The 12,525-nt window shown below is 41.0% G+C and overlaps 1 protein-coding gene across 1 annotated transcript in view; it reads right to left on the bottom strand.

Annotated features, from left to right (window-relative positions):
• Nucleotides 1–3,747: 3,747 nt before the first annotated feature.
• SUSD5 (sushi domain containing 5) overlaps nucleotides 3,748–12,525 on the bottom strand; it is a 73,895-nt gene continuing 65,117 nt past the window's right edge. The window contains exon 5 of the mRNA XM_045007118.1: nucleotides 3,748–5,146. Within this exon, the coding sequence (XP_044863053.1) occupies nucleotides 3,876–5,146 (1,271 nt within the window). The 3' untranslated portion in view covers nucleotides 3,748–3,875. The remainder of the gene's footprint in view (nucleotides 5,147–12,525) is intronic.

The following is a 12,525-nucleotide window of genomic DNA, read 5'->3' as shown; positions in this document are numbered from 1 at the left end:
CCTGACCCGGTGCTCTGTGCTGCACGGTGGCATGGCTGGCTCCAGCCGGGTGGCGAGGCTGCCTGTCCTGGTGCTCTGGGCGGCGTGGCTGTAGCTGCCAGCCACCAGTGCTCCAATCAGCACAGTAAAGAGGCAGGGAGCTGCAGGGGTTGGATAGAGGGTGAGTTCGGGGTAGTGGTCGGGGGCGTGGATAGGGGTCGGGGCGGTCAGAGGGCGGGGCACATGGGGGGCAGTCAGGAATGAGAGGAAGGGTTGGACGGGCAGCAGGGGTTCCAGGGGCATCAGGGAGAAGGGGTTTTCCCTGTCTTAATTTCAGCCCATTGCTGCTAGTTATACCCTTTTACTATGTTAAGAATTCCTCCCCTCACTTTTGCCTTTTCATCCTTCCAGTATTTGTATTTATCTTGCTCTCCACACCCTGCCTTAGTTGATCAGCCAAGCTACACATGAGAGGAGAGTTTGATTTCCTCTTCTCCTCCCCTTCCCCCTTTCCCCCAATTTTTTTGGTCAGTGTCTCTCTGGTTATTAAGTGCCCACAAGTGCAAACAGCATTCTAGTTCAGGATGTAAATTTGAGGAGGAAAAAACATTCTGCCGAATAGAATCGGGCTGATGACCTGGATTTAACACTTTTTGACTAATTCTCATATCAAAAACAACAAGGAGTCTGGTGGCACCTTACTTCTGCATCCACAAAAACAACAAGGAGTATATCTGCTCCAAGAAATCCCTGATGGAGAGACCAGTATTTCCTCTACAAACAAATTTGTTTAGTCAGTTATTTGAACAAGAACACCCCTCTCCTCCCCGCCTTTGTAGATACCTCAGAGTACTATGTTAATGTACATTTTGTTCCTTTTCATGAGTAACGAGCATCTGTGAGTCTCACAAGAGCCCCATGCAGTTTGCATTTGTAACTTTATTTGTGTATGATTTTTACATTGTGTATGTTTCCTTACACTAACAGTATTGACTTTGTTTACTTAGCTTGTTGAGCTGTACTTCATTCAAATAACACTATGCAGAACTGTAACACTGATTTCATGCTTTAAGATTAAAAAAAAGTTTAAAAATTGATGGTTTTTGCATTTATTTTGCAGTATATTTCCACACAGATAACACAATATGTTTTAGTTGAGTTAACAGACTCCATAAAGTTACTTAGTGCTAAATCCATTGTTTAAAAAAAGTTGCCTCATAAAAATATTTTACAACTGTAATCCTAGGTTATTTCATATTCTAGAACACATTAAAGTAATGCAGTATAACAGGAAACACACTATTTACAAATCTGCACAGTTTCTATTCTTGCTGTCTATATCCAGGCAACAATACTCAACTCCTCTTGCTCACTATAAAGTCATATTCTGTCACAAAATGTGTAGCTATATTTTTAAAATCCTGTTTTTAATTTTTGTTACCAGTATATGGGGACTGAGTTACACAAAATGGGCCCAGAGTTACTCAGAATATACACCACTGTAACTGAAGACAGAATTTGGTCCTATATGATCTCCACTGATTCATCTTTCAATATTTCACCTTTTTCCCCCTTCATGCTTTGATCTATTGAATAAGGTGAATATTTTGGCTGAGACTGCACTGCAAGGAGTAGAAGACGAGCTCATTTCTGACCTGCAGATTATTCATAGTTATGAGTACTACTTTTGTCATTAGGACACGTAAGAACAAACAGTAAGATTTTTCATTCCTAAATAAGCAAAATTATTCCAGGGATGATAGAAGACATCTTCTATCTCTCTCTCCGAATTCTTAACAATTCTAAATAAGATGTTATGTTGGAAGAGCCTCCATGTTTGCAATAACTGAAACAACATCCAATTTAAAAGGCCAGAGTTTTCATTGTAATAACTAGGCAAGGTCTTCCTTGCCTAGGTTTGTTTTTATACTTCAAACCAAAATAAGCAGTTTTTATGAACTTATGTATCTCTCACTGTTCCACATCATATCTTTGGCAACTTTCTACTCCCCTTCAGTTCATCAGAGAATAAGAGCATAAGAATGGCCATACTGCTTCAGACCAGTGGTCCATCTAGCCCAGCATCCTGTCTTCTGTCAGTGGCCAGTGCTGGATGTTTCAGAGGGAATGAACAGAACAGGGCAATTATTGAGTTGTCCAGTCCTAGCTACTGGCAGTCAGGGATTTAGGAACACCTAAAGCACAGGGTTGCATCCCTGACCATCTTGGCTAATAGCTATTGATGGACCTATTCTCCATGAACTCATTCTTTTTTTAACACAGTTATTCTTTTGGTCTCCACAATATCACCTGGCAATGAGTTCCAGAGGTTGACTGTGCATTGTGCAAAGAAGTACTCTGCTGTCTATTAATTTAATTGGGGAGATCCCTGGTTTTCGTGTTATGTAAAGGGGTAAATAACACTTACTTTCTCCACAGCATTCATGATTTTATAGACCTCTAGCATCTTCCACCTTACTCCTCTCTTTTCTAAACTGACCAGTCCTTGTCTTTTTAATCTCTCCTCATCTGGAAGCTGTTCCATCCTCCTAATAATTTTTGTTGCCCTTCTCCATGCTTTTTCCAATTTTAATTATTTTTTTGGTTTTGTTTGTTTTGTTTTGTTTTTGAGATGGGGTGCCCAGAACTGCATGCAGTATTCTAGGTATTAGAGTACCATAGATTTATATCATATTATTTTTGTCTTATTATCTATCCCTTTCCTAATGGTTCCTAACATTGTTAGCTCTTTTGACTGCTGCTGCACATTGAACAGAAGTTTTTCAGAGAACTATCTGACCCCAAGTTCTTTTTTTTTTTTTTTACGTATTTGAGTATACAAGTGTACTTCAGTCATCCCATAGAAGAATGTGGCAAATATATTTTACATAACATTTTTAATTCATACATTATAGGCTGTGTATTTAAATTCAACATCTTGATCAGTTGGTCTTAAAGCACTATTACTCAGAAGAACAAATTACTTTAGATGTATTTTCCTGCCAAGGTCTTTATTCCTGTCTGGTTCCTTGATGAGTAAGGGGCTACTCATAGCACCTGAAAGGAGGAATGCACTGACTACCACAGTGCTTGCTTACTTTTAAAGGAAGAATGGAGTTTTCTAGTATTTGTATTATCTCAATTCCAGTGAGAGAGCATTACTTCCACAAAAAATATTAATATCAAAAAAGGCACTTCTTTCCTAAGGTTAAAACAACACCCCCTAGCCCCAAAATATCCTAATGTCCTACATGTTTGGTTAATGTGCTTCAAGAAAATTTCACAACATTGAAGAAAAGTACCTTAGTGATCATCTCTCCAAATGCAATATCACCCATTACATTAACATACTGTACCAAATATTTTTCCTCACACGATATGCCATGTAATCATTGGTTTTGGTCTACCATGACAAATTTGGTTAGTTCTAAAAGAAATAACAAACACCAGCATATGTGGTAGCTCAAAGAGAGACTTTTGCCCCACATCTCTTTGTCTGGCTCACTGAAAGTAAAGCAGAAAGGTCTGACCAGTCCTGCCATTGGCTTGTAACCAGACAATGTCGTAGACAAAGAATTTGCTTTTATTAATTAATATGAGCAAAATGTAAATGCTGGATGATCTCCAGTTGCGCTACATTCTTTTTTGCTGAGATCTCCAAAAAGACCCATGTGGTAAAAATGTACAGATTCTTTAACACTGAAATGTCAAGATATATTAAGTTGTGATTTCAAACAGCTGAACTTCCTTCTGTCCCACACAGGTGGGTTTTTTTGTTTTGGTTTTTTTGGGGGGGGGGGTTGCCCCCTGCTTCCTGCACTGATGGATTTCAGTGTCCACCATTCATGTGACTTTTTTTCTTGCTTTCTAGTGTCTGCTGAAAAACAGGTAGCAGGTTAGACTTTCTGCATTTCAATCTGTTGGTGATGGGGATGTCTAGCCTGACCTTTTCCGTTCAATTTATATACAGAACTCTTCTGTTGCCGTTTTTTGAAACACCACACCGCCAGTATAGATGCAAACAGTAATAAACATAGAGCAATCACAGTGATAGCTATCATGGGACCTTTACTTGGGCTAGGACAATCCTCTCCTACGCAAGGTTCAGAAGTGGGGAGAAGTTTTTCTCCTGTGCCATAAGTGAGATTTTCTTGCTCAAGAAATTCATTAGACAATGAGTTAGTAAAGACCTCCCGAGTTGGTATAGTGGCTGCTGCTTGTGTTGAGTATGCTGTTGTTTCTTCTGCCTCTGGATATGGAATGTGGTCAATGGGACTGACTGTTGTAGAGGTTTTCAGTGTAGCAGTTTTCAAGCTAGGGCGGTCATGCTGTGTAGTTGTTGTAGTAGACTCCTGAGTCACAAATCCCAAAGATGTAGTTGCGTGATACCTGATCACATCCTCAGAGCCCTTGCTAGCACTCACGTTCTCGGGAGCACTTGTTGGTGTTAGTACTAATGGTACTTCTTTGATCCCATAATCATGCATCCTTGTTGGGGCTGCCACAATCTGTGTTAAATCCTTGTCTGGGGCTGGATTACTGTTGCCTGCTTTCCTAACTTCAACATGATTTGGTTGATCAGTTGTAAGGATAATGTCATCTTCTGTTCCCATTGATCCATCAACCTTATCCTCCTCTTCGTCATCCTCCACTGTTTCCTGAGTTACAGGGTAACCATCTAACCAGGATTCATCAGTATTGGTGACTGTATCTTTCATTGTCTTTGTATCATTGTTCACAAGAACAGGTCCAATGGGGAAATCCTTGCTGTCATAAATCATTTTGTTGCCAGGTTCATTATAGATGGTTTTCACTCCAATGTGGTTGTTGCCATCAGAAAATTGTGTTTTAGTGGCATCGTTTGTGTCTTTGTCAGATTCAGGTTCATTGAAAGACTCTGCAGGGAACCAAAACAAGTGTTTTTGGCTCAGCAGTGACACAGGTGATTCAGTTGGTGCCTTGCTTCCTTTCTCAGTAGAATCTATACCTTGAGTAACATCTTTGCTGCTTCCAACTCTTGCTGCCTCTGTTTCTTTAGGGTGGGAAAACTCCTGCTCTTGTTCCTCCTCCCCTTCTTCTTTGCCATGCTCTTCCTCATGCCCAGCCACAGGCATAGACCTGTCATCGGGAAAATTATCTTCATAGTCAATATGTGCCTCAGTCTCATCTGAAAAAGTTTTTTAAAAAAAGTTTAATTTGGTAGGAAAAAATGCTGGGCTCCTAGAATGAAGATTTGTTATGCTGTGAATTAAGTGTTGTGTAGTGGTGTCTCTTAAAACATGGCTTACCATATTTTATATGTTGTTCTGCCTTTCATTGAAATATAAGTGGTCACCATAACTCTGATATATTATAGCAAGTTATATACAGTTTGGATAATGTTGCTACAATTTTAACTTTAAATTTACTGACTTTCCAACACTCTTAAAAAAGCACATAGAATTTTTTATGCCCCCAGTTAAAGTTGTATACATGTTTCCACTCTAAAGAGCCTTTTCAGTTGCTTATAATTTTATCAAGTGTTCACCTTTTAGACTATTTTCCAACTCTGCTCCCTGAGGGCAACATTTAAAAAAATTTAGCAAAACAGTTCAGCTATTTTCAAGCAGGGGGAATAAATGGGAGGAAAAAAGACAATTCTGCTTTTGTTTCAAAAGTTTCAAATTTTTAAAAATAGTCCTAAATATTTATGGGAAAATATTCCCTGGAACATATGCCTTCCAATGGTCTGGTGGAAAATTAATTTTTATTTGCCCAATTTATGAAGGTTTAAATATATATGTATGTGTGTATATAATGTCATCTATTATGCAAAATTTTATCTTTTTTTTTTTTAAATGCTGTCCCAGTGTTCCACTGACACTCTGCCTATGCATATGTGAATTGATAGGAATTTCTCATCCATATGTTATCAGGTAATTGACTGATGTATACATGCAAAGAGGTAAAGTTAAGGTTCACAGGCATTTCATGATCCTTGAGTGTTTTACTTTACAGCCTTACACTATCAACATTGATATTTCAATTAAATGGTCACTTAGTGTTGGGGTTTAATATTACCAACCATAATACCCCTTTTAAAGCTTTTTTCTGGGAACAATATTCCATTGTCAGAAACTGCTTCCCAATGATTAGTACTGCCAAATTTATAAAAGTCAAACCTGGTGCTGCTTTTATACCAAATATCAACAAGACAAAGGGATGGTGTTGAAATCCTGGGCCTATTGAAGTCAATCAGAGTTTTGCCATTGACTTCTAAAGGGCCAGGATTTCACTTTGAATCTCTAATGCTAGACCACTGTATGCAACAAAAAGTATATCACTGCTGACTGTGTAAAAACAGCCTGCTCTTATCAAGGAAAGTCTTTCAAGGAAAGACTAAAACAATTTCTAGAATACATTGCTAAAAATCTACTTTAGAAGAGGTATAGTATTTGATGTATTTGACCCTGAAGGGTCAAACTAAGTCTTGACTATTGAACTCAATGGGAGTTTGCCTCAAAAAGGACTATCAGATTAGGCCCTATAAATGAGGAATGATATTGCCACTGAAATACAGTCAGCTCTTTAGTGGAAGGGTAGCAGCCCTGGGGTGCTCTGCATTCTGCACAATAACAGAGTAGGTGAAATTCTGGCTAGGGATACACAGGGAAACCCTTAATCTTCTAAAATATGCCATGGGATTTTGTCCATGCAGAGCAGACAGGACCTCAGTTTTGAAAGGTCTCACCTGGAAAACACTCACTGTGTGTGATATGGATCTGTATTTATGTACCTCAGAAGAATGAAAGGCTTGCCTGCTGGGATATATATCTATAGTGCCAGGTATGTAAATACTGATGCCTAGACTTCAGAATAATGCCCTCGGCCATCACCAATTGGACTACACATCTATTTCAATAAATAGATTACCAACAGGGCTGCTGGAACAATTTTTATTGTGGGGGTGCTGAGAGCCATTGAATCGGACTGTAAAGCTTGTATATAATGGAAACCACTTCAATCCAGGAGGTGCTGCAGCACCCCCAGCACCCCTAGTTCCAGCACCTATGGTTACCCAAGAACAATCAAGTGCAATATGGGGGAAATAACATAATGTCTGAGTTTGATATAGAGACACTCCCCTAGCCCTTTCATCCCCACTACTTATTTCACAACAGCCTGAAATAATCAAGGCTTACAACACTAAACAAAAGTTTCAATTAAAGACAAAAAATAGAAGACTGCATTACTATTAATATTTCTGCTGTTAACTGAAAAATAATTACAGTCCAATGAAAATTTTGCTATCTGGGCAGGATGCCTGATTTTGAGCTCACACTAGTTTTACTCAATTGAAAGTTGATGCAATTTCTCCTGGTTTGTGCTGGCATACGAGCCTAGAGAACCATGCCTAGAATCTGGAAAATAAACTGAATCAGAAAAAACAAAGACTGTTTAACCTGCAGTGGAGATAGTGAAGCAATGACCCTGAGCCTAGCGAGAGGCAGGAAAGAAATCAATAACAGGAAACTATAAATGCATCAGTCTATAATGTACAAAGTCTTTGTGTTTTTACTGTCTTGTTATAGGCTAACAATTTAGGGTGAGATTCTTGACTGAGGCCTGTCTCATATTCTCCATCCCTGGTCCCAAAGCATGTAAGAGAGCTGTGCCCTTGTGCTGACTTACACTATGAGGGATAATGTATAGCTTCACTCTCCCCAACCCCTTCCCCTAACAACACACTCCCTGCTTCCCCTCATAACAAGGAGTTAGGATGTGTCTGATGTAGGAAGCAGATACACCAGCAGAGAATTTTCCCAACACAAAGAAACTTCTCCACTGGCCCTCTGTGGTCAGTTAAAAACATGGGAAAACTTCCATGCAATGCAGAGTGGATTTAGCAGACAGGAGAATTCAGCCCTTTAAAGCACAAACATTTCTGGTAGGACACAAATTCCTCTAACTATTCATAAAATGTGCTTGTGCAGTCTTTCATATCCTAACTGGTATTTGGAAGATTACCAGAATATTAAATCAATAGGTTTGTAAAATAAAATCATATATAAATTGTCAACAAAACATAAAACAGTTACAACATGCCAGCCTCAATACCTTAATTCCCTTCTCCCACTCATGAATTTTTCCACAGTCCCCTCTGGAAAGAATGCCTCACGCCAGCTTGCCAAGCCACCACCTCCTACTTATTCAAATCCCTCCTAAAAAATACCTGTGTGATGCCTGTTACAACCTGGCCCAGTCACCCTCTGTAAGTAGGCCCAACATGCTTCTAAGCCACTGTGGACTGCACAGTCCAACTGCGCGTGAGGATGGGGGACAGCAAGCAACAGAGGGAGGCGGGAAGATGGAGTGAGTGGGCTGGGGCCTTGGAGAAGAAGTGGGGCAATGGTGTTTGGTTTTGTTTGGTCAGAAAGTTGGCAACCCTACAACTGTCCTGGAACCAGGACCTCAGACCTTCTGAGCCGCATAGGCCTGTCTACACAGTGTTTTGGAGCATGTGGGAGTGAGCCTCCTAGCCCAGGTCAACAGACTCATGCTGGGTGCTCTAAAAGCAGCTGCATTGACAGTGCTTTGAAGTTACAGGTCAGGATGAAATTCTGAAGCCTAGCAGGGTTACCAATTTTGGTTGGATGTATTCCAGGAGATTTCATCACATGACATAATCTTTAATTCCTGGAAGTCTCCAGGACAATCCTGGAGAGTTGGCAACCCTAATGTGTAGGGAAGGGTGTGGGCTTTAGAGACCAAGCTCCACCCCAACACTAAACTTCAAAACGTTGTCTATGCAGCTGCTTTTAGAGGTCCCCTCACCTGAGTCTGGCATTGCAGGCTCTCAGATTTGCTCCTAGGGGCTCCAAACTGCTGTGTAGACATCCTCCTTTTTGCTTACACATGCTCCCCCTCTACCCCAGAGATCCACCCTGACTTCTAATTTAATTCTTTTGGGGAAAACATGGTAGGAAGGCAAGGAACATGGTTTATAAGGGAATTTCTCAACCTGTTCTTAAAGAGCACTAGAGATTAACAGATTTTTGCAAAATAAAAGTCCTGAGATGCAGCTCCAGCTCCGCCCCTGTCTGCTTTCACCCATTCTGGGAGGTAGAGCAGGTCTTGTCAGTGTTTCAGGCTAGGCAGAGTCCTTCCTGCCTTCTCTCTCTCTCTTTCTAGCCCAATCTGCTCGCACATGGAGATGGAGGGCTCTGATTCACAGAGAAGCACTTCAACACAATCTCTCTTTTTGCAATGTGCTTCTCTGGCATGCTTGATCATTGTATGTCCTCATGTTAGAATCATAGAATCATAGGGACCTCAGGAGGTCATCTAGTCCAACCCCCTGCTCAAAGCAGGACCTAATCCCCAACTAAATCATCCCCGCCAGGGCTTTGTCAAGCCTGACCTTAAAAACCTCTAAGGAAGAAGATTCCACCACCTCCCTAGGTAACCCATTCCAGTGCTTCACCACCCTCCTAGTGAAAACGTTTTTCCTAATATCCAACCTAAACCTCCCCACTGCAACTTGAGGCCATAACTCTTTGTTCTATCATCTGGTACCACTGAGAACAGTCTAGATCCATCCTCTTTGGAACCCCCTTTCAGGTAGTTGAAAGCAGCTATCAAATCCCCCCTCATTCTTCTCTTCTGCAGACTAAATAATCCCTGTTCCCTCAGCTTCTCCTCATAAATCATGTGCTCCAGCCCCCTAATCATTTTTGTTGCTCTGCGCTGGACTCTTTCCAATTTTTCCACATCCTTCTTGTAGTGTGGGGCCCAAAACTGGACACAGTACTCCAGATGAGGCCTCACCAATGCCAAATAGAGGGGAATGATCACGTCCCTCGATCTGCTGGCAATGCTCCTACTGATACAGCCCAAAATGCCGTTCGCCTTCTTGGCAACAAGGGCACACTGTTGACTCATATCCAGCTTCTCATCCACTGGAACCTGTAGGTCCTTTTCTGCAGAACTGCTGCCTAGCCACTCAGTCCCTAGTTTGTAGGAGTGCATGGGATTCTTCCTTCCTAAGTGCAGGACTGCACTTGTCCTTGTTGAACCTCATCAGATTTCTTTTGGCCCAATCCTCTAATTTGTCTAGGTCTCTCTGTATCCTATCCCTACCTTCCAGCATATCTACCACTCATCCCAGTTTAGTGTCATCTGCAAACTTGCTGAGGGTGCAATACATGCCATCCTCCAGATCATTAATAAAGATATTGAACAAAACCAGCCTCAGGACTGATCCTTGGGGCACTCTGGTTCATACTGGCTGCCAACTAGACGTGGAGCCATTGATCATTACCCGTTGAGCCCGACGATCTAACCAGATTCTATCCACCTTATAGTCCATTCATCCAGCCCATACCTCTTTAACTTGCTGGCAAGAATACTGTGGGAGACCGTATCAAAAGCTTTGCTAAAGTCAAGGAAAAACACGTCCACTGCTCCCCCCTCCTCCATAGAGCCAGTCATCTCATTATAGAAGGCAATTAGGTTACTCAGGCATGACTTGCCCTTGGTGAATCCATGCTGACTGTTCCTGATCACTTTCCTCTCCTCAAAGTGCTTCAAAATTGACCTGCTCCATGATTTTTCCAGGGACTGTTCTCGTGTTATGAAACATGGCAAATAGGAGCACACAGTTTACCTTGTCTGCCATTAATTATTTTGTAAGCCTATATTCCCTCTTACTCATCTCTTCTCTAAACAGTCCCAGTCTCTCTTCATATGGAAATTTTTACATGTCTCTAATTAGTTTTTACATCTGGCTTTGAAAGCCTTCTACTTCTAAAATATCCTTTTTGAGATAGGGTGACCACAGTAATCCAGGTGAAGTGAGGGTGTAACATTGATTTTACATGTTGGTGTTTAGCCAACCAGTCCCCCACCCCTCCATACTCTTTTTCTCTCTTTCTTTCCCTATGTGTGGTGTAGCCTCCTTATCTGTTTTTCAGATAGGAAGTTCTTCAGGCCAGGAGCTTTATTTTGTGTACAGATGCTCCCCGACTTACGCAACCATTCAGTTCCGGAATACCTTGCATAACCGAATTTTGCGTAAGTTGGAAACGTATACCTGACCATTATATTCCCCCCCACCCCACCCCCGAAAAACAAAAACAAACAAAAAAAACCCCTCCTATTTCTAGCTTATGGAACTTTTTCCGTAAGTGCGGATTTGCTTAAGTCGGGTTTGCATAACCCAGGGGGGTGTCTGTATTGAACAGCACAGATCACTTTGTCAATGTTAAATAATAGTAATAAATGGCCTTGCTATATAAAGTGACATTCTTTCTTTTCAGAATCTCACTTGAAATACATTTTCTGTTGTTTAGAAGGATTTTTCTACTGAAATATCTAAGTCAAATAATAGCATGAGCTCTTGATAAAATGTTAGTCTCCAATCAAGTACCCAGAATTTGTACTCTTTGGGCCCAATCCTGCTCAAAAATCAATTGGCATTTTACCAATTACTTAACTGGAAACAAGAACAAGCAAATTTGTATTTTTTATTAGGAGCTCCTAACCTTGCTGTACAGTATCTACTGCCCATGCATACTTAAGTCTTATTCCTTTAGGGCTAGTCTACACTGGCAATGTTAAAGCGCTGCCGTGGCACTGCTTTAACGTGATTTGTGTGGTCATGGCAGAGCGCTCTCCCGGTGCTCTAAAAAAACCACCTCCACGAGGGGCGAAGCTGCCAGCATTGGGAGCACGGCTCCCAGCGCTGGTGCAGTTTACACTAGCACTTTATAGCACTGAAACTTGCTGTGCTCAGGGGGGTGTTTTTTCACCCCCCTGAGCAAGAATGTTGCAGTGCTATAAATTGTCAGTGTAGATAAGCCCTTAGATAATTATTGTGGTCCAAGTTGTAAAGCTGCTATAACATATTCTCATATGCAATGTCTGCTGTTTGCATAGTTTATAGCAAAGAAGACTATATACAAAACTAATGTTAGCTTAGGGGATGCCAGAATGAAAGGATCTATTAATCTCTTTAAACATCAAAGGAAGCATTGCCCTGAAGCTTTGGCCTCACATAGTCCTGGATTGCTTCCCGTAGTAGTAGTAGTAGCCCATTCTTTCTTCTTGGTTTTAGACCTCTAGATGAGGCCTACATTTGGTATTTAGCAAGTTAATGTTATGAGGACAGCCTTTTTAGCAGCTGTGGACCCTATGTTCCAGGCACTGCTAGCTTACTTTTTACACTCAGTTTTGCTCACTACCTAAGCACTTTTTGGAGCTTTCTATCTTCCAGTTTATAGGATCATAACTGAAGACTAATGACCAAAGTGTCACTCTGTCCACCCCTTATTTAAACAGCTGTAGCCTTTATTTACATGCATTTAAACCAATTACCAGCTGGTTTTAAAGTGGTTGTACCTTTCCTTTTAGGCAGGCTTGGCTTTAAAACTGCGTATATTGAAAAGCATTAGTCCAAGATTCAAGTCTTTCTCTATTCAGTCAGAGTCCCAAACACACACCTCTCATTACTGCTGGGGACTCAGGGATTAATTAGAGTAAGGGACTACTTAATGTGAGTAAGGATAG

This window comes from Mauremys mutica, chromosome 2 (genome assembly GCF_020497125.1).
Source record: "Mauremys mutica isolate MM-2020 ecotype Southern chromosome 2, ASM2049712v1, whole genome shotgun sequence".
NCBI classification, from domain to species: Eukaryota; Metazoa; Chordata; order Testudines; family Geoemydidae; genus Mauremys; species Mauremys mutica.
The sequence above is the reverse complement of the archived record's forward strand: the minus strand, read 5'-3'. Positions and strand labels throughout refer to the sequence as shown.